The sequence below is a fragment of the Emys orbicularis genome, chromosome 1, assembly GCF_028017835.1.
Source record: "Emys orbicularis isolate rEmyOrb1 chromosome 1, rEmyOrb1.hap1, whole genome shotgun sequence".
In the NCBI taxonomy this organism is placed as follows: domain Eukaryota; kingdom Metazoa; phylum Chordata; order Testudines; family Emydidae; genus Emys; species Emys orbicularis.
This window is the reverse complement of record NC_088683.1, coordinates 6,706,509-6,729,559: the sequence shown is the minus strand read 5'-3', so window position 1 is coordinate 6,729,559 and position 23,051 is coordinate 6,706,509. Positions and strand designations below refer to the sequence as shown.

The window sequence follows — 23,051 nt, the reverse complement described above, 5'->3', positions numbered from 1 at the left end:
TGGTGAGTAATATGCCCATCCCGAACTCCTGGGATTGAGATCTTTATGGCATACCACCCGCTCATGGGCTCTACATATGCCATATATGTTACAAAAAAACACTTGAGAAATATTTTGAGTATATTACTTTTTCTTCATTAGGACATTTTAAAAATATACCTGAAGAGACAGGTGTCCGATCCAACTGCATGGGTTTCAGAGAAAGCCATAAAAACCCTCGAGATGACCCAAGATAGTTTTTCTATACTTAACATTGTCAAATTGTGAAGATCAGATAGCTTGCGACGTCCCAGGGCTAGAAACAAGTGCTGTGGATCCCATCAGAAATCTGGTATTTTCCCTTTCTAGTTCATGGTATAAGACTTGTTTCTAGTTCTACAGGGTCACGGGATCTTTGTTCTTAACCAGTCATTGGTGCTGGACTGAACATTGCCGGTCTTGAGTTTTAACAGGTTATTTAAAGAGGGTGGGGGGAAGCCCCAGACCTCAGAGCTGTCTAAAACTGCTCAGCAGAGTGAAGTGATAGCAACAGTCCTGGAGGGACATGGATTAGCCAGAAGAGAGCAGACAAGATGCAGCATACGTTTTGAAAGCATGTAATAAATTTATTATGTAGATCCACAAATAGTCACACTGCTCTGCAAAATTTATTCCATCATACCACACCTGTATGCAATCAGGTTACAAGTCCCTTTGCTAATCTTCGTTCTCCCGCACCCTTACACAAAATAGCTCCTCCCCCACCAACTCTCCCCCTTCAAAGGTCTCCACAGCTACTGCCAGTCTCTACTTGGTAAACCAGCTCTAGGCCCTATGTCATAGGGGCATGGCTAAAAAAAGGGCGGGCCCCCACTGGAAGTGGCGGTGGAGTGGAGAGGATAAGACACATTTTATTCTTTTCGTCCTAAGTTTAAGAAAAGACAGTCGATGTCATTGTTCAAGAGCTTCAAATTCCAGACGTGTAGTTGTTGTTAAAAGCCAAGTGAACCACACTTTATACAAACAGAGACAACATACCGTACCTTGCTACAGCATGGCTGCATTTCCACAGCCACATATATATTTCTGCAGATGTTGAAGACCACCAGTGGATAAATATTGCTACGGAAAAGCTTTAGAGCTTCAAATGGGATATTACAAGCAATGGAGAGTTAAACTAAGTATTAAACAAAGGGTTTGCCCAGAAGCCTTGAATAAAACTGTCAAGATTACTGCTCAGATTCAATTTTAATTTTTTCAATTTTAGATTTTTAAATTAAAATGAATCAATAAAGCAGAGTTACAAAGCTGTATCTTCATACAAACTTTAGCTTTTAAGATTTTTCTGCGTGCTTGCCAATTTCACATGGACTTCTTACTAATATGAAGGAAAAGACTGTTCCCAGTTGAAAGAGCTCTCCATGCTCTGTGTTACACAACACTTCTGCTTTATTGATTAGAGACTACTGTGTCTGCAGGTTTGACATCTCGCCCCTTACCCAGGTAAGTGCCATATGTCACGTTTCTGTACTCATCCCAGGAGATTAATCCATCTTGATTCATGTCAAACTCCTGCCACTGGCGTTCGACATTGTCATACACGTACTTCTTCTGGGCCTTCTTAATCCAGGCTTTCAGCTCCCCCTCCGTCACAAACCCATCCTTATCCGTGTCTATTTTATCTACAATCATTCTACAAGACAAAACAGCAAGTTTCAAGGTGCCAGCTCCACAAAGCTTTTACCCCAAGAATAAAGACCTACCTAAGATGTAGCCGTAGGTGGCATTTTTATACTCTTCCCAGGAAATGAGGCCGTCCTCATTGAGGTCGTGCCCCTTCCACTGGCGCTCTACATCCTCGTAAATCCAGCGTTTTTGTGCAAATTTAATCCAGTCTCTGAGCTCCTCCACAGTTACAAACCCGTCCTTGTCTTCATCTATTTTACTTACAATCTTTCTGTAGAAAATGCAGAGAAATGCAGGAAAAGTTAAGGGAAATAAGCGCATTTTAACTGGCGGCACACTGCACCTTTAGGCAGGAGTGAACAAGTCAATTCCAAACTGTAACCCAGCAAGCTACCAAAAACTGCTTTCCAGCTGGTGTCATCCAATACTCTTTTGCCAGTCACACAATTTTAGAAAGTGATTTACCAGATTGATGTAGCGAACACTTGATTCAAAATGGATGGAGCACAGTTCAGCCTCAGAATGTCACATGTTACTGGACTACTGACTTGTTCATTCCTAAGATGTTCAGTTTTTGTATTCTTCATGAAGTGTATGTCTTCTACTACTGAAGCATCCATCATTTGTCTAGAACAAACCTGGCTGCACATTTTAGCAAAATTATAATTTGCAAAGCTGTTAAGCAACAACTTGTGTGTATTTAAAACAAAATGAAAAGACTCCACTGCTGAAGAAATACAAAAAACCACTATACCCAGTCCTAGCTCATTTACATGCTCAAGCCAATCAATGTAATAAAGATCCTACAGCCACAGAATGATGAAAAACTACCACACAGAGGCCACTGATCAGAACATCTGAGTGTGATGTTCACCACTCTATAAAGCAAGAAATTAAAGATGTGTGGTTTATAAAACATGCTTTGAGACTGCATACTTTTTTCAATGACAGCTGTGAAGAAAAGCCATTGAAGGAATGCAAATATACATTCACAAATGTATGTATTTCCCCTAGATGGAATTTGAAGATTAATGTCTGTACAGCACTTTGCTATGTAAATGCAAATTGCTGTACAGAAACTGGAAATTGCTATGTAAGTGCAAATACACCTCTACCCCGATATAAAATGACCCGATTTAACACGAATTCGGATAGAACGCGGTAAAGCAGCGCTCTGGGAGGCGGGGCTGCTTTACTGCGTTATATCCGGCAGTGGGACTCGGGTGGAGATTTAAAGGGCCTGGGGCTCCCCGCAGCGGCCGAAGCCTGGGGCTCTTTAAATCAGCGCTGGAGTCCTGCTGCTGCTATCCTGGGGCTCCGGCAGCAGGGCTCGGGCGGCGCTTTAAAGGGCCCGGGGCTCTGGCTGCTGCGGAGAGCCCCGGGCCCTTTAAATCACTGTCGGAGCCCTGCCGCCGCCCCGATATAACACAGTTTCACCTATAATGCGGTAAGATTTTTTGGCTCCCGAGGACCGTGTTATATTGGGGGTAGAGGTGTACATTAATTACAATGTTATTATGCAAAGAGAAGTTATGATAACAGAGCAAGAGTTAAATCTGGAGTGGTTCAATATGATCAGAATCCTTTCCCCTTTCCACCCCTCCAAGATAAGCTCTAGCCTTCTGAGCAGTATCCATTCTTAACAGCACGTACATAGCTGATGAACCATTTGTTGTTAATATTATTCACCAGAATTATAAATCAAATGAAAATTTCCCCACCTTCCTGCCATTCTCCCAAGCAGTGGCACCTAGCTAGTTTTTAAACAAAGCCAAGATACAGCACATTCTTCTTGAGAAGAGAGCTTTGTTTTCAAAACCTCCCTTGGAATCCATGCAGTCGTGTCTTTTGTTACTGCTTCACTTGCAACTGGTTGTACTAGAATTTAAGGTAGTGTTTTTAAAACTAAGTTATTTATTGCAGAACTTCTTGCGTTTTAAAAACAGAAAAAAAGTCTGATGGTTTAGAACAAAGTACGGGGCTTTTCTATTCCCAGGATTGCCCCAAATCAGTGTTTTACTTTACTAAAGGGACACTCGTTTAACAAAAAGGTAACAAAGTATAGTTTAAGCTAGCCACTTTGAAGTAATGACATTTAAATTTCATATATTAAAAGCTACTATAATATTTGAGTGTAATAATACCTCCAGCAAGACACTGTTTACTATCTGTGGGAGGGGGTGACAACTGAACTCCATTATAACATTTCTATTCTTTCATGCAGACAGACTTGTGCAGACAGCATGGTACAATCCTAAACGTTCTCAGCCATTTCATTTATAAACATCACATCAACTCCACTCTCTACAGGTGTAATCAGTATCAGCGGTCTAGAAAGTATATAGATAACAGGCCCATAAACACTGACATAGCTGTGAAGAAGAAGTATGAGACACTTAAACTTCTGTGATAACACTTTCCAATGATAATGAACATGTTGCAAGCGACTGACTTCCCCTCCCTGAAGAAGCATAAATTGGATAAACAACACACTAGTGTTTTATGAACAATATGTGGATTCAGTGTCCATACAAAACATACTAGTAGATTTGCTCTGTCGCTGGTCTAAAACTAGCAACGCTGCATCCATTGTTTAACCTCATAAGTCATACAACACTCAGCGTATCATCTACTATATTCCTTCTGGAAATTATGAACATTAGTCTTCATAAGCTTTTGGCTAGAGGGGATATTAAGGGCCTAATTCAGCTCCTAGTGGGAGACTTTCCACCTACTTTAATGGAAGTAAAACTAACTTACCAGAATAGCTTTGTATCAGGGACTCATTTTTGTAGATGAAGCTGTCGAACAGCTTGCAGTGCAATTTATCCAAGAGGTGGTGGGCCTCTGCTCTACACTTTGGAGCGTCTAACTGTCAGGTTTGTGCCATTTGGTTGGTTCCTAGAATTCCAGCAATATTGGTCCAGCCTAGAATCATTTTTTAATCATCCTGTCAGAGGCACTCAGCCTTAAGGAATCTAAGAATGAAGTCACTGAATGGAGTTGCAGAGAGCTGTTAAATAGCAGCTGCATAAGGCCCTGATGTTCTACTTGCCTAAGGATGTTGCATCGTCACTAGGGCTAGTGGTTTGTGATAGGATATGCCAAGTCACAGGATTGTCAGGACAAAAGGTAAAAAGCATGGTTTTACAGAAAAAGTCAGACATCTGATACAATATTTTAATCAAAATCTTACTTTTTCAATAATAGTTTACAACCATTTTACTAATAGTTTTAGTTCATCCACACTGGAGTCCATGACAGGTCAGTAGCCCTACTTTACAAGAGTTTGTGCTCTGAGCCTCCCCAGTAGAATAAGTTTTAACTCGGGCAGCTATTAAGGCTTTGGGTAAAGATGGTTCCATTATTTGGTATCACATCCAGCTACCTATGGGCAAGGCTCCCAAATCAGAAGTCGTGGATATTTTAAAAACATGAGTCATGGAACTCTTCATAGCCATAAGGAAAACGCAGCTTCATTACATAGTGATGCACAGTGCAATGCATCACAGCACAATTAAGACACGATGCTTCAGTTATTTTGTGATTCCTTACAACTCTGATGCATTCCTTTCTTTCCCACCTCTAATGCCCTGCCTGCTGGGAAGGACAGGCCTCATCGGGATCCCATTTCCTCAGCACGCCCCTCATTGCCCCATGTCTGGCAGCGTAGGGAATGCTCCTGGAGTCAACACTCCATTCACTTTCAGCTCAGGCAGAACACATGGACCTGCTCCAAATACAGCCGTGGAGTCTAGAAGAACAGCATGTGGCTCTAATCACAGGGTGAACTCCAGTTCAGTTGACAATGTGAAGATCACTGGAAAGCCAGTGACTTCAGGGAACAGCCAAAAGCAGTGCTGTAAAAGCTCTGGAGCAAGAGCCTTCTCAACTCCGAAGGCTGTGCTCTTTCAACAGCAGACACACACGAACATGCCAGCCACAAGAATCCGGTTTAGTCGTGTGTTATGACTGACCAAGCACAATCCCAGTTCAGATTCAAAAAGAGCGATGAAAGCGCCTTTCACATGTAAAACAAGGGAAAATGGCATGTCAGAGGGAGGGGTGGGTTCAAATACCCATTCTGACATTTTTAAGGGGTAAAATTTTACCCTAGTCGCCACTCTTCCCATTGCCAGCTTTTTCTAGCCAATAACTTAGCAGAACTGTGCAATTAAAATGCAAAGCAATGATGAAACCTAAAGGTTAGAAAAGCAAAGCAACTTGAGAAGAGGATCTCTTGCATATCTCTGCATTCTGTAACCAGTTTTCTGAGCTGCACATTTCTCTTGCACATGCTCATGCACTAGAAGAGAACCTCTTGATCTTTCCCACTAGAACACTTTCTTCACAAAAGCAATAAAAACAAGCTTGTTTAATTTTACAACTGACAGCCCAAGAAAAGCTTGTTACACAAGCATGAAGAGCAACTTGCATTCTGAAAAAAAATCATTCATTCATTGCCTCAGCAACACTGGGAGCCAAGCACTTTGGAAATTATGAAAAAATGTTGGTTGGCACAGTGAACACCAGGTGTGATTTCCAAGGCAGTCTTTTGCTCCTTGAGCCAAGTGTGCCACAGAGAGGAAACATATGAATTCCAGGCAGGAGGCAATCATTTTCTCATGTCAAACAAAGGCAACCCCTGATCCCTCCTTCAATAATCTTCTAATCTAATCTTCCTCAGCCTGAAAGAGTATGATTGTAACAAGCACTTGAGGTTGTGGGTGTATATTTTAAAGTGAGGAAAAACTTACTCCATAGACATGCTACTATAGAACTGTCAATTTTTAAGAAAACACACCTTCATCTGAAGCATATGGTATTAGTGATAGGGACAGAAAACTAGACTAAAATGGATCACTGAATGCCTCGTAATTGTAGCTGTGTCAGGCCCAGGAAATTAGAGAGAAGTTGGTCCAACAATAGATATTACCTCACCCACCTTGTCTCTCTAAATGGACCATTGGCTGATACAATATGACAATGCCTATGTTCCTACCATCAGGATTCCTTTAGGAACCTGGAGGAACTGAGATGGAGAACAGAAGAAAAATACAATGAAGGTGACCTAATGTGCAATAACGTCATACTAGGATTTTAAAAACAAGGAAACTTACAAAAAGGGTGCTACGTATTAGTTTTTCCAAACAAAAATGGCACCAGTCCGAAGAACTAAAACAAGTATTTCACGTAGACACACTCAGGTAGTTTATTCTTGAAATTCACTCTTTTATAAAAAGGAAGTCTTTGCCAAGTCTTACAGAAAAGTTTTTTTAAGTGCCAATCACTAGTTTAATTTGGACTTAAATCTTTCTCCAGTCAGTCCCTGCAACATGAACATTCCATCTTTGTGCAAAGCATAGGGCACATATCGTCACCTCAGTAATGTCTCAAAAACCAGTTGTCCTGCATTTGCTTTTGTTTGTGTCACTTCGAAGCATTTTGGGGCAGGAGGCCTGTCTTGTCTGTATACAGAGCACCTTCTTACATTTATGAAGCAAGAATTGTGCATGAGAATTAAAAAGTGAAATTGATTGGCCTAATTAATTGCCAAGCTGAGGGAAAAAAACGAAGTGAAAACTAAATTGCAAAAAGCAGTTTCTGTTGTAATAATTTTAGTGTTAATACCATAAAGACATTTATGTAAGTTTTACAGTTTTTAACTTGATATAGTCCCTAAAATAAAGCTGAAAAATGTTATATTAGAGCATCTGGCAAGTTAGGAAGGCTGTGTGTGGAGGTGTCATAGGTGGGGCACTCACAAGAGCCACTTCAACAACAGCTTTTAGTGCTGGGTAGGCTTATGCTTCAAAGTGTAAAGCCAAATATAAACCACAGTGGTGACAGGTGCAGCTATGTGACACTTGGACAGAAGGGAATGCCCTGCTATGCCGAAGCTCTTACTGTATCCTTCTCAAGGTCATATCCTGGCGTTAGCAATGGGAGCCAATTAGAGTGAAAGTAGTAAGACAAAAAGTTAATTAAAAAGTATGCTATTTTCACTAGCTTGTGCCAATGGGTGTGTTTTTTGTGCAGCAGTTGCCTCCTAGATGGGAATTAATATGGCTAGAGAGCCCAGCCGCTGCCAGGGGGTTTTAGTTTTCCCTTAAGATAGAAGCCAAGCTTTGTTCAAATAATGGCAGCTTGCCAGCACCCAGTTACCTTAAACTGTATGGAGTTGAGCAAACAGCAAAGATATTTATTTTGATTTAGACATTGTACTGATCTGTAGCTCACTAGGCTCTTGGATATTATAAGCCCAGCATCAGTGTTCCCTCCAATTCTTCCCCACACGCATGCGGAATGAATTTTGTTATGTAAACCAATATGGAAGTGATGCATGTGACACACCACCTCCATATTGGGGCACATAACAAAATTCATGTGGCGGGGGTGGGCCCGAGGGGTTCGGAATGTGGGAGGGGGCTCAGGGCTGGGGCAGAGGGTTGGGGTGCGGGCAGGTGAGGACTCCGGCTGGGGGTGCGGGCTCTGGGGTGGGGCCAGGGAAGAGGGGCTCAGGGTTACAGTGCAGGCAGGTGAGGACTCCGGCTGGGGGTGGGGCCAGGGATGAGGGCTGGGACAGAGGGTTGGAGTGGGAGGGGGGTGAGGGCTCTGGCTGGGGTGCGGGCTCTGGGGTAGGGCCAGGGATGAGGGGTTTGGGGTGCAGGCTGCACCAGGGAGAGAGGACTCCCCCCAGTTCCCTCTCCCTGCAGCAGCACCTGGGGGGAAAAGGGGGAGGCACCTCTCCCCGCTGCAGCAGTTCCGGGGCTGGGGCCACGGGACAGATGCCTCTCCTCCGGCTGTAGCAGGTCTGGGTTGGGGATCGGGGAGGGGTGCCTCTCCCCACTGGCCGTGGCAGGTCTGGGGCTGGGCTGGGTTGGGAGCTGGGGAAGGGGCGCCTCTCCCGCCAGCCACAGCAGGTCCGGGGCTGGGCTGGGGAGAGGCATCTTAATAGGCTGCTGCGTGGCCACACAACTTAGAGGGAACTTAGCCCAGCATGCAATATTTTAATTGGATATGAGAGGCGAGACCATATTGCATGATGAGACCTATAAAGAAACAGCTCCATATTAAAGATGAGAAGTGCTGCAGACAACCTATAACTTCGCAAGGCTACTTTTGGCTTGCAAGTCACATTTGAGCCACTACTGACTTCTGAACCCCATTTATAGTTTTAAATTTAGAACATTTGTACCAGTCATCTGGTACAGAAGAAATATCAATATACTTGACTTTTAGGATTACACTTCAAAGAATGGGAAAACTATTTTGCAAAATTCCAGATGAGTAAAAGTGTGAGGTAGTTCTTCTCACATGAAGTAAAAAGCTAGTTAATTTCCTTACCCAAGTCTCTCCTTGCTCTCCTCTGGTGTCAGCTGGTCAAAGGTTTTGGCCTCATCTGCACCAAGGAAAGCATCATGGTCGTACTCAAAGTTCTGTGCATCATCATGGACTTTGTCACTGAGTTGCGGGTCATGGTGAACACGGTCCTTCTTGTCCGTGGGTTTGGTCAGGACACAGACCGCACAGAGCGATAGGTACACAAGAAACTGCTGAATGGTCATGACGATTCAAGATGAACCTTTGGGATATTAACAGAAAAGTCATTTAGGGGTTTGCTTCTCCCAAGATACTCATTCAGATTCAATTTTCTGTGTTTAATAATGAAGGATGGATGAATCCAGACACCCGGAATTTCTGCCCAACTTTTCATTTTGTTCTGCCTTACTCACCCACAGATTACAAGCAGCCACTGCATTTCAATATGGCCCCCTCCGAGGCTCTCAACAACACCCCACAGATCTGCCTTCAGCAAGGCTCTTCCAAGACCTTTGTTGTCAAGTCCACAACTAGTGTCTTCACATGGTTTAAAAAATACAACTGAATCTGTTTGAAGTTATGGGAGTTTGAAAATTGCATACTGAACATGCACAATTTTTTGCTGTGTTTCCAGGTGCACACAAGTGTGTTATGCATGCATGCACACACCACAAATTAAGTCTGCAATCTTCAAAACTGGTTTGTTCATATCAATTGTCCATGCCTTTTAAATTAGAGCCAATTTCTTATAAGCTTGTCTTATTTTGTAGCTCACAATTAGACCTAAACAATTTGAGCCAAGTTTGAAGTCAGTTGGGTCAATAATTTTAAAGTTATTAATATTTAAAATTGACAAGTCTTGGTTAACCGTTATCTCATACAGGTTTGTTCTGTTTTGTTTAAGTTTTTATATCATGCCCATCAGCAGGATATACAATTGTCTTGCAGACATAAGGAATCCCACTGAAGTCAATGGGTCTAAATATTAGTGGATCCCATTTAAGGATTGGGTCCTTCGCCTACCAGACAAACAGACATATTAAGCCTTTGGCAAATGGTTGCTTTTTAAGTATATGTCCTACACTACAAGTGTCATAGTGGCATAACTGCAGCACAGACACTTGCTACAGCAACAGAAGAATTATTTTCGGTCACTGTAGTAAATCCACCCTTCCCAGAGGCAATAGCTAAGTTGATGGAAGAATTATTCCGTCGACCTCTTGGTACTTACACCAGAGCTTAGGTCGACAGAACTACATCTCTGGGGTGTGTGAATTTTTCACATCCCTGAGGAACGTAGTTTGATTGATCTAAGTTTTAGGTGTTGCTGAGCCATAAGTCTACAAATGTATAGTGCACTAATGACAGAGAGGCAACAGCTGGCCTTTGTCACCTGGGTCCTGTCTGTCACAGAACTAGGATATTCTCCCCATCATTTTTTCCCCCTTAATAAATCCTGGGGGACCAGCAGCAAAAATCTACATTACTACCTTAAAGTTGCAGTGTTAAGGACTAAATCAAAACACAATCAAGTTATACTATCTAATCCTATGATTCACCATATTTAACGTCTATTAAAAAGATGCTCTATTTCTTTCAAATGTGAGGAATTATATTAGTATCACCTCTATCGGAGGTGCAGCAATATTGAATAAAAACAAAAACAAAACCCCAAAGATGTACAGCCCTCCAGACAAACACTTAGTTCACTATTGTCAAACTCATTCTGTGCAGAGGGCTGAATTTCACTTTAAATCGTTTTCTGTGGTTTTGGGAAAATTTTAAGACTACATACTCTTCTTGATCTACAACAGAATTCCTACTGATGTCAATGTAAAGTCTGCACAAAGATTAATGGTAGAATGTAGTGTTAATATAGAAAACTAACATTTTTTGTTCAGTAACTTCTTGTATTCAGCATCACTCAATGGGAAAACTCTCACTTTTAGGAGCATTGTTCCCCAACCTCCTTTCTCTACTTCTCTCCCACTTCCTGGGTTTTTATATTGCTTCTCCTTTCTTCCTTCTGCATTTCCTTCACTGAAGTAACTCCCAAATCCACCCACTATGGTTTCACTCCTACTCTTTCCCTATGCCATCTGCAATGATCAGAAACAAATTAGTTAATGATGACATTTAAAATTGTATCATTAAGCTTTAGAGTTAACACACCAGTTAGATTAATAGGGACAGGGAGGTACACCTGAGCACAATTGTTTCAGGCTGTCTGCAGACTCAGGAAGACAACGTGGCTATTCACAAAGCAAATTTGGCAACCACGAGAGCTAGAAACTGTTTTTCAAACAAAATTCTGCAGAATCTAAGATTTTAACATTCCATGTAAGCCACATCCTGCCCACGCAGCCTTATGGTTTGACACCATTGATCTAGATCAGGGATCGGCAACCTTTGGCACGCAGCCCACCAGGAAAAGCCCCTGGCAGGCCGGGACCGTTTGTTTACCTGCAGCGTCCGCAGGTTCGGCCCAATGCAGCTCCCACTGGCCGCGGTTCGCCTTCCCAGGCCAATGGGGACTGCAGGAAGGGCGGCCAGCACATCCCTCGGCCTGCACCGCTTCCCGCAGCCCCCATTGGCCTGGGACGGTGAACTGCGGCCAGTGGGAACTGCGATCGGCCGAACCTGCGGACACTGCAGGTAAACAAACCAGCCTAGCCCGCCAGAGGCTTTCCCTGACAGGCCGCGTGCCAAAGGTTGCCGATCCCTGACCGCGATGCTACTTTACTGCCTCCAAATTAAACATAGGTGCTATCTCCAAAAGTGACCAAGTTGAAGGTTGCAGCCAAATTAGAAACTATACATTGCAGACAGCAACAGAAGGTCCTGTGGCACCTTTAAGACTAACAGATGTATTGGAACATAAGCTTTCGTGGGTGAATGCCCACTTCGTCAGATGCACGTAATGGCGATTTCCATTCCATACGGCTAAATGCAGTGCCTTGCATGGTGTCAAGTATCAGAGGGGTAGCCGTGTTAGCAACAGAGGGTCCTGTGGCACAGGCTTTTTACAGATCCAGACTAACACGGCTACCCCTCTGATACTTGACACCATGCAAGGCACTGCATTTAGCCGTATGGAATGGAAATCCCATTACATGCGTCTGATGAAGTGGGTATTCACCCACGAAAGCTTATGCTCCAATACATCTGTTAGTCTTAAAGGTGCCACAGGACCCTCTGTTGCTTTTTACAGATCCAGACTAACACGGCTACCCCTCTAATACATTGCAGACAGGTACTACAACGATGCACAGCCTGGATTAAAAGACAATGAATGGCTTGTGAGTTGTGCAAATACACATTGAAGGCTAATGTTTAACTTGGCACAGTTCAAATATTCAAGTTTGATTTATTAGATTCACGCAGTAAGAAGATTCAACTTTTTACAGCCATCATAGCCCTAATTGTCCTTAGCCCAACACATCCAATACAAATAGGTAACAGCAACTGTAGACTATTTATTTTGAATCCTGATCAGTTAGTTCAGTAGTCTTCAAACCCTAGAATCAGATTACAAATGCACATCTCTTCCCCGCACCCCAAATCTTTCTAGGAGAGAGATATTACGTAAAAGTGGACTCATGAAGGGTAAACTATTCTAGTCTCCCCAGGTAAGCAATTGTCTCTCCCATCTCCCACACAAATATTTCCTTTGATTATCTGATTTAATTAGTCATAACTTGTATTTAGAAGTGTGAGTAGGTAACATGCATATACCCAATATCTAAATCCTAGGCACTTGCATTCACCCACTATGGTACAAGTGGAGACGTTTACATAAAGAGTAAAGTCCTGCAAGAAGAGCTTTATAAAACTAAGTTCTATTTCACAGAAATAGGAGTCATGAAAAAAGCCTCCCACATTAGTTTAAACTACTTCAAGAGGTTAAAAAGCCAACAACAACAAGGAAAGTTTGCCATCCTTTAAGCAAGTGAAACAAGTAGGAAAAGTTAAATAAATAAATACTTGAACAGTTACTTGAGTCTTCTTGTAACATCACAGTATTTCTGTTGTTTAAGTGGAGCATAACCACATTACAAATATTAGTTTAAGATGATGTAAATAACACAGTAAGGAATAATAGCCAATGGATTTGTGCAGTCTGTTTGGCACATGAATCATTGTGAAGTTGTTAGGATGAGATTCAATGCCACATTCAACACAGATGTAGGTTTCCCAGGCCGTGGAAGAGATTAAAGGTTATTATGACAGAAGAAATAATCAGATGAAGATAATCCTGCTATGTAACTAATATTCACACCCAGAGGATATGAAGTTAAAACAGATGGAACAAGCAGCCCTGACAAAGAGCTCCACCATTCTTATTAAGCAAGAGCTCTGTATTTGGAGTTGTCAGTCTCAAAGCAGATCGCATTATAACTTGTGATATTGAGGCTAGACATACAGTGGTTATAAATTACAAAGCCTATATATCAATCATGGTATGTCTTCACGTTCTGGTTCTTATCTATGAGACGTTTTAGAAGAATAGAGTGCCAGAATAAAATAAAGGTATAGTGAGACTTCAAAGATTTGGACTGTTTTGCTTAGAGAGATGTATAAGAAAGAATATTACAGAGGACATACAGCTTAATGCATGGTAAAGAGAAGGCAAAAGAGGAGCCCATATTTAATTACTCATAATACAGGAACAAAGGGACATTAAATGAAAACTAAAGGCTGCAAATAACTAATTGTGCCCTCGCATACACACACAATTCATAATTAATCTATGACTTCATTATCACAAGGTATCATTGAGCCTGGGGATTTAGGAAGGTTTACAAGAGAATTAGATATTTGTGGATAATACGACCATCTACAGTTATGTTACCAGAACAGACTGATTTAAATCAAAGTGATTTGAGTGACTGATTTTAATCATGATTTAAATCAGCAAGCAGAAAACCTTGATTTAAATAATTAGTTTTAATCGTTTATTTGTACTTCAATTATTTTCTTAAAGAAAGTTTGATTTTTACTGGTTAGTAACCATTAAAATATGTTGATTTGCAATTAAATATACATTTTTATGCTAAATTTGGTGCTTCTTTTTGCTAACCAGAAGGATACACTATAGCTATACATTTATTTAAGCAATTATATAGCTTAATTTACATTCATTCAGATTCTTAATTTTTACATTTATTATGCTAGAAAATAGTGAATGATGTATTTCTTATTTACAAATTTCTTTACTTGTGATTTGTGTCAAGCTCAGCATTTTTTAAAATTTAAGTACCTTAAATGTGCTGGATACATAAGAAAAGAATAATCAAAAATAATTTTAAATGCAAGACAACTGATTTATGAAACAAAGAAATATTATCTATAGGTAGTGAATTGAACTAACGGTTTCTGGTCACCATGTCCTTCAAAATTTCAGAACTAGTAGATCTCATCCTATCACACCTGGTTTTTATTCACAGATTGGAAGAAGAAAACAAGCTTTCCTGCTTTTTCAACTCTCAATTGGTTTCTTAATTTTGAAGGAACTAGTAGTAACTGAACTGAATTAGCTGAATAAACTGAAATGAAGAAAATATTCTCTCTGTACCTGTAGCAGAAGCTACTGCTGTCAGAAGCTGGTTTAGCACTTCAGCAAACTCCGGTTCCAGGTGCTCAGCCATTGACTTCCATCAGTTCAGTGGTCTGACTTTCTTTAAAACTTGGTGGTAAACATGTACTGCTTAATACTATTTTTTGTGTTTAATTTAAATGATTTTAATATATGGTAAGTTTAAGCCTTAATATAGGCTGTCAATTGCAAATAGGTTTGTTTCTAAAAAATAAACCTGTATTTAATTTAAATTTTATAAAAATCCAATTTAAATAGAAAATAGGATTTTTTTAAACAAATCAATTTTTATCAACCCTGTATGCTACACAGCAAAAGGGTTGGGTTTTTGCTTAATTAATGTAAACCCTTATGCTTAGGGCATTAAATCGCACAGTCAACTTGTGGAACTCCTTACCTGAGGAGGTTGTGAAGGCTAGGACTATAACAATGTTTAAAAGGGGACTGGATAAATTCATGGTGGCTAAGTCCATAAATGGCTATTAGCCAGGATGGGTAAGAATGGTGTCCCTAGCCTCTGTTCGTCAGAGGATGGAGATGGATGGCAGGAGAGAGATCACTTGATCATTGCCTGTTAGGTTCACTCCCTCTGGGGCACCTGGCATTGGCCACTGTCGGTAGACAGATACTGGGCTAGATGGACCTTTGGTCTGACCCAGTACGGCCTTTCTTATGTTCTTATGTTCTTATCGATCACAAAATGAACAAGGTTAAGAAAGAAACTTTTATGAATAGGTTATTCCATAAACTATTCATTGTAGGGTTTCTTTTACTTTCTGCTGAAGCATCTGGCTGTTGCCAGAGCCAAGTTACAGGATTTGATGGACCCCCGGTTGAATCCCATGTAGCAAATCTTGTGTTTCCTATAAATGCCTTAAACCAAGACTGCCTAACAGAACAAGGAGCAAACAGAGAAGGAAGGTAAGATTTAGAAAGGCAACCAACCTACTTTCTGATCAAATTTAACTGCACTTCATATGTCTGTATGGAAAACAAACGCATAAAAGCATTTCCTCCCTCACCGCTATATAATCAAGACGATCAAACATGGAAATTATGGTGGGTAGGCAGGTGGCCAGTTAGTGATTTATCTTTTGTTCACTGATGGTTAAAAAAACAAGACAAAACTAAGTACTGTCACCCTAGTCTTCCCTCTCCCTCCCACCCCCTCTTCACATCTTGTCTCAATTTAGATTGTAAACTTGCTGAAGCAGGGCTCTTCACAGAAATGTTTCCCATCACAATGAGGCCCCAATCCTGACAGGGGTCATTGCAAATAACTAGTAAGAGGAAGACCTGACTGACTAAAAATTAGCTTAATTATAAAGGATTAAATTTCCTTTCCACAAAGACAAAGCTTTAAGTTGTATTTTAGTTGAAGCATTTTTGATAAGCTGAATGCTGGAACATTTGGAAGGAGGGAGGGGAACATCATCTGGAAACCTCCAAGAATGTCAGGAGTTCTCAGCTAGCTTCTGCAACAGAAACATGTATCACCCTAAAACTAGGATTCCTCAGCTACATAAAGCATTCAGGCAGTCTGTCATCTTAACAGTGCAGGAACATATCTACTCTGAAGAGATAACACCCAGCAAACCTGACTTGCCACTGAGACTCTCATGCAATTGTTCTGTTTGATTTAATTTAGGGACCATGCTGCAATTGCAACATTATTGTTCGTTATTTCAAGTTTTGATATTTTAATCAAGGAACATAACTGTACTACTTTAAACAAAAAGTTCTGCCTGTAAATATCTCAAAATGCTTTACAAACACTAATTCAGGTCTCACAACACTGCTCCAGCCATAAACATTATGGTTATGAAAATTATTAGTACTTATATACTGCTTTACATTTTCAAAGCTCTTACAAACACAAGAAATGTAATAGCAGATGCTTCAGGGAAAAATTTAAATATTCTATAATGAAACTGAAAATTTCCAGAAACGCCTCCTGGTAAAGGAAGTTTTTCACCAACCTCAGGAAGTTAGCAGTTGGCTTAATTCCTGAAGCATGAGGGTTTATATCTTTTATGAATATTTATCCTAATGCAAATAATATCCATAATTTTGTTAAAGTGTCTAATCCTACTAAGCTGTTGACCTCAGTATCTTGTTGTTCAGTTCATTCCATGGGTTAACTAAGCATCACATGAAAAAGCATTTCCTTTTATAAGGTTTAAATGTGTCGCTTTTTGTTTGCTGTATGTCCCTGTGTTCTTGTATTATGAGAAAGATTAAGCAGGAACAGCCAAATTACTTTCTCTATGCTATGTCATTTTTATATTTCTCTGTTTTGTGCCATGATTTTTTCTACTCTCTAAATTAAGTTGTCCTAACCTTTTTAATTGCTCCTCATGTAAAAGTCTTTCCATGCTTCTAGTCAATTTTATAGCCCTTCTCTGAACCTTATGAGCTGGGATGACCAGAACCAAACACAGTATTCAGGTGGAGAGTAACCATCATATTAAGGTGTCTCCATATTACAATTATGTTTTGAAACCAGTTTGTAGTGGTTTCATAGAACCCTGTTACACTGACGGAAGCAGAATTGTGTCCACTGAAGTTTTTCTGCCTTAGAGATGCCTGAATCATCTATGAGCCCACTCCTCAGATGCAGCCTACCCTATATTAATCAGCATTTTCTGGGAAAACTCAGAGCACTCTAATGACATGCACACAGAACATTTCACGTAGATAATACTCCCAGCTCTCTGTGTTAGGACATACCAGAGTGTAAAGGGAAACCTGCAAAACCAAACACTGTCCTATCCACACCAGAAAAACCCCCGCAAAAACCACAGATTTGCAAGACTGGTTACAGGAAAACAACCATGTGTCAGACTAGTCTTCTGGTAGGGATGATGCTGCTAGATGCCAAAATTGCAGAGTTTCATCCATGCTGTATGTGGACACAAACGACATTCTGAAACAGTTGGTTCTAACCTGTAAAGTTGTAGCATGGACAGGACCGTAATCATTTCAGGGTGGATAAAAATCAATGATTTTTTTTAAATAAAAAAATTGATTTTTTTTATAAAATGCTTTATGAGGAAAAACCTATCTAAAGATGTTTTAATTAAGATTAATTATAGCTGAAAGATATCTCATCATGGAATAAGGATTATAAATTCTAATTCTATATAATGAGACAATATATTCATGTAACGTTTAAGTTTTGTAAATGAGTTCCAATAGTTCATGGATTAGGGACCCAATCTTATGGGGTTCCACGGGCTTCTGTATAGATTATTTAGGTTAATCTTTCTATCTACCCAATGGGACTCAGTGCTCAGTCTAGAAGAGACCATCAGAGATGCTTAGTTTTGCAGTTCTCAAACTGTGGATTTGTGTCTCCAGAGGTAACATGCTTGTTGACAGCAAAAATGTTTTTAAATAAATATATAGAGGTGAGAAATAACGGACCTCAACTCCATTGTCCCTCTGCCAATTTGTGTACACAGCGTCAATCCCTTACCTCTCTCTAAAAGTGCAAAGTTTCAAAAAGTTCAATGAATAGAAGAAGATTGTTGGGGGCGGAATAGATCTGGACAAGGGGAAGAAGTCTGGAGATAAATGTGAGAAGTGAGGGACATAATATTTTAACAAAACCTGGATTTTTTTCTTCAACAGCAAAAATATCCTTAATACTTAATGTTGTTGTTTTAATTAAATAAAACAATTTAAATGTCTGTCTGGTGATGTTCTCCTCCTAATACAGCATGTCAAGAAAATCCTCCAAATATTAATGATTAACCTGTTAAATTGGAGATAGTTCACCTCCCAATGACTTCATAAATATCTGCTTCAATTACCTTTGGTAAATGAAATAACCAAACAATCGCTCATTTTTCTGATATAGCTATAAAACTAATCTGAAAAGTTTTCAAAATAAATCACTGTTTAAAAATGTATAGGGTGTACCTTCTACAAATGAAACCTACATCTCTGAGTTGTGAAGAATATGTATTAAGGTTATAACAACCAACAAGAATGCACTTTTATGTAGAAAACCATGATTAAATCAAGTCTTCCTGACTTGATTTAAATCAAATTGGTTTAAATCACTAACCCACCCTGAATCATTTTCACACTATCCAAATATTAGACTCTCTGACACAATCTCATACCCACGATCAGAGATTTTGTTCCAATGCAATGTTGTAAACAAGAGAACAATCTTTAGGTAAAGTTATTACTAAGGAGAAAGTTTTCTGCAAGTCATCAACAGTTCTGTTTATAGAATATGACAACACTTTTGCAACATCTAAAGACCCTCTAAATTATGTTACAATCAATAGGAAAAGCAAGCCACCATTTACCTCACTGATGTAAGTTTTTTCCACTAAGTCACAATAAGCAAGCCATGAACTAACAGTATGTTTATAATCAACATCAGCCCACTCTCCGTTAAGCTACCTGCATAAATGGGTACTGGGGTTCATCGCTGAGTACTAGGAAGTGGTAATTAATGGCTTGGAGTTGAGAGATCTGTACTTGCAACAACACGAGCTCATAGCAATCTTAACTTGTTTACAACCTTCTGAATGCTGATTTCATGTTATTCCTTTCTTGCAAATAAGCATTTGCAGCAAGAGGTCACTCACAACAGTGCAACACCTGAACGGCTCTTTGGCACCTAGTATAAGGGGGCCCTGGCCGATGACTAGAACTCCTAGGAGCTACAGTAATACATTTTAAAAAAAAAAAACCCTCTTCCAGCACACAGAAAAAACATGGACACCACAGCTCAATAAACCTTGAAATTATGCTCAAGTTTGTCTTTTAATAATATTGACATGGAAACAGCCCATGGCCTATTGATCTGTCTTGTCACATAGAAACACCAGGTCTTTACTCATGATCCTGGTTGAAAATCAGGAGGTGCAGTACATACATACTCGGCTGGTGGTGGAGAGAGGGAATGCTTGACATTACTCAAATGACTGCTCTAGTCAAATACAAAAAAATATTTACTGGCTTTGAAGTTTTCCATTTCAAACGCTGGTGAGTACAGCAAAGGTCACTGCTGTATAGGCTGGGCAAGGGGAAAAGAATGCAGCAACCCTCAGCATGAGGCATGGAGAAACAGCTGTAGTATCCAACTGCACTGTTTTCATAGAGATGACTATTTTAGAGAGATTACTTCACATCCCCCCATGTAGCTAGTATGTTAATTCACAGATCCTCTGGGAGAAAGTATCATAGAAATGCAAAATTATTTATTTAAAGGCATTTATACAGGTTTTTTATCAACTCAGTATCTAAACTCTACTTAGTTTTAGTAAACATCAGTATGAGTAATGGTGAGAAACAGTACAGCAATTTACTGTGTATGAAAAAAAATTCATTCACCCACACAGCTGAGATTTTGACAGCTTGAAACCTTATTTGGCTCTTCTGTTAACATTCAGAGAACAATGAGACATGCTGTTTTTTTATGAAATAAGATTCAATTTTGAAGTGGCGCACCTCCTCTTAATCGCTCAAGGGGTGATGCAATAAATCAGCATGAATGACCATCCAGTGAGCCAGGGGCCATTCCAGATACACGCACAGGGTCACATCCTAGGTCTAAAGAGCTTTTTTAAGTAGTGACAGACTTCAGGCCCTTTTAAGTCATACAAGCAGCACAAGTCAAGTCACAGGTAAGTGCCTGGTGGGCAGGGCTAGTCTTGAGGGTGTCATAGAATACCAGGGTTGGAAGGGACCTCAGGAGGTCGTCTAGTCCAACCCCCTGCTCAAAGCAGGACCAATCCCAACTAAATCATCCCAGCCAGGGCTTTGTCAAGCCGGGCCTTAAAAACCTCTAAGGAAGGAGATTCCCCCCCCCCCCCCCGGTAGCCCATCCCTAAATCTGTCAGAAGCTGGGCTTGGACGACAGGGGATGGATCACTCAATAACTGCCCTGTGCTGAAGCACCTGGCACCATCTGTTGGAAGGCAGGATCCTGGGCTAGCTGGACCCCTGGTCTGTCCCAGCTGGGCCGTTGCTGTGCTCTCAACGTAGCGCCCGGTGCCAAACACACAAAGGAGGTTTGTAAATAATGGAGGCTCTTGTTGAATTCAGTCTCATGCCATCAGCCCCCGCTCTCAGGGCCCCTAAAGCCCCCTCCCCCCAACGGCGGCCCTGGCGCTGTGGTTCTGAAGCCACCAGCCGCTGCACCGCCCGTCCCCCACCAACCCCGGCCGGCCGCGCCCGTGCCCCGCAGACACGCTGGGGCAGTTACACGCGGGCAGGCCACGGGGTCGGGGCCCGGAGGGGCGGCCTGGGGGCGACCCACGCCCGTGCCGGGCGGGGGCGAGGCACAAAGGCGCGACCCCCGGGGCACAGCGCGTCCCCAGGCCGCCCCCTCAGCCCGAGGCCCCCCAGGGCGCCGCCCTGCCCTGAGCCCCGGACCCCCAGGCCGGGGAGGGGGCGCAGCGTGCGCGGCGCGGCCCGGCCCAGAGCGGTCACCCCCCTCCTCCCGTCCCGGGAGACAGGCCCCGGCGCTAGCGGGTGACGGAGGCCGACAAAGGCCCCCCGGTACCTTCTCCTACCAGGCGCCGCTCCGGCTTCGTTCTACCTCGGCTCGCCGCACCGACCGGAAACAGCGGCGCCAGCCCCGCCCACCACGCCCGCCCAATCAAGAATCGCCCTCGCCGCCACGCGCGGGGCGCGGATTGGCCGTCCTGTCCCTTCCCCTTCCCTCCCGCTGCGCGGCGGCCCCGAAGGGCTGCGTCGACTCCGCCTGGATTGGCTGGAAAGCGCCACGTCCTCAGGCGCGCGCCGGCTCGCGGATCCGCCCACTTCGGGGCTTCCCTCATCCCTCCGCCCGCGCGACGGCGCCGGGGGGGGGGGGTCTCTACTCTGCGCAAGCGTCGGCGCCGAGGCTGAGGGCTGGGGCTGCCACGAGCGCAGAGGAATGAGGGGGGCGCGAGGGCAGGGAGTGACCGTTAGAAAGGGCGGGAAGAGGAGGCCATGACCGTTGTCTGAGTGGGAGGGGCGATCGTGTCATTGGGAAGCGAGGCAGCCCTGGGCTCTCATGACCTGTTCCATGGGGTCGCCTGCCTACTCCCCTCCTGTGAATGACTCGCCTCAGGAGTGGAGCTGGGGGAAATGCATAGATCAGTGGTGCCGCCCATTTTATGAGGAGAGCATCACCTCGGGAGTGGTGTCCCAATGCCGCTCGGGAGCAATAGTGTGGGCATTCGGCCCCCTGAGCTGTTGCAACTAGATTGATGGTGGGGAACCCCCGTAGTTTGAATACGGATTTGAGAAGTCCGGGATCCATCTCCCACGCGTGGGTTTGTGAGACATCCCTGCTTCGTAGCTCCATTGTTGTAGTCTGACGTCCAGGCGGCTGGGATGCCGATATCTCTAAGTTAGAATCATAAACTATCAGGGTTGGAAGGGACCTCAGGAGGTATCTAGTCCAACCCCCTGCTCAAAGCAGGACCAATCCCCAACTAAATCATCCCAGCCAGGGCTTTGTCAAGCCGGGCCTTAAAAACCTCCCTAGGTAACGCATTCCAGTGCTTCACCACCCTCCTAGTGAAAAAGTTTTTCCTAATATCCAACCTAGACCTCCCCCACTACAACTTGAGACCATTGCTCCTTGTTCTGTCATCTGCCACCACTGAGAACAGCCGAGCTCCATCCTCTTTGGAACCCCCCTTCAGGTAGTTGAAGGCTGCTATCAAATCCCCCCTCACTCTTCTCTTCTGCAGACTAAACAATCCCAGTTCCCTCAGCCTCGCCTCATAAGTCATGTGCTCCAGCCCCCTAATCATTTTTGTTGCCCTCCGCTGGACTCTTTCCAATTTTTCCACATCCTTCTTGTAGTGTGGGGCCCAAAACTGGACACAGTACTCCAGATGAGGCCTCACCAATGCCGAATAGAGGGGAATGATCACATCCCTCGATCTGCTGGCAATGCCCCTACTTATACAGCCCAAAATGCCGTTAGCTTTCTTGGGAACAAGGGCACACTGTTGACTCATATCCAGCTTCTCATCCACTATAACCCCTAGGTCCTTTTCTGCAGAACTGCTGCCTAGCCACTCGGTCCCTAGTCTGTAACAGTGAATGGGATTCTTCCGTCCTAAGTGCAGGACTCAGCACTTGTCCTTGTTGAACCTCATCAGGTTTCTTTTGGCCCAATCCTCTAATTTGTCTAGGTCCCTCTGTATCCTGTCCCTACCCTCCAGCGTATCTACCACGCCTCCCAGTTTAGCGTGCTCGCGCCCCCTGGCCCTGCCCCCGACTCAGACCCCTCCCTGCCCCTATTGGACCCCTCCCCAAATCCCGGCCCCGCCTCTTCCCCGAGTGCATCGCGTTCCTCCTCCCCCCCCCCAGCATGTGCCTGGGGCAGGCTGGGGGGCGGGAGGCACGTCCCGCCGGGAAGGAGCCACAGCCGCTGGAGTGCAGAGCAGCCGAGAGCGGGAGAGAGAGGCACGGGGCTCCCCGGCAGCAGCGGGGATTCGGC

General features: G+C 42.9%; 1 protein-coding gene across 1 annotated transcript in view; it reads right to left on the bottom strand.

Moving 5' to 3' along the window:
* The window catches only part of CALU (calumenin), a 34,585-nt gene extending 13,422 nt beyond the window's left edge, over positions 1 to 21,163 (bottom strand). The window contains exons 1-3 of the mRNA XM_065401312.1: positions 21,114 to 21,163; positions 9,013 to 9,250; positions 1,479 to 1,672 (exon numbers count right to left, since the gene is read on the bottom strand). Coding sequence (XP_065257384.1) covers positions 1,479 to 1,672; positions 9,013 to 9,233 — 415 coding nt within the window. The 5' untranslated portion in view covers positions 9,234 to 9,250; positions 21,114 to 21,163. The remainder of the gene's footprint in view (positions 1 to 1,478; positions 1,673 to 9,012; positions 9,251 to 21,113) is intronic.
* Positions 21,164 to 23,051: the final 1,888 nt, after the last annotated feature.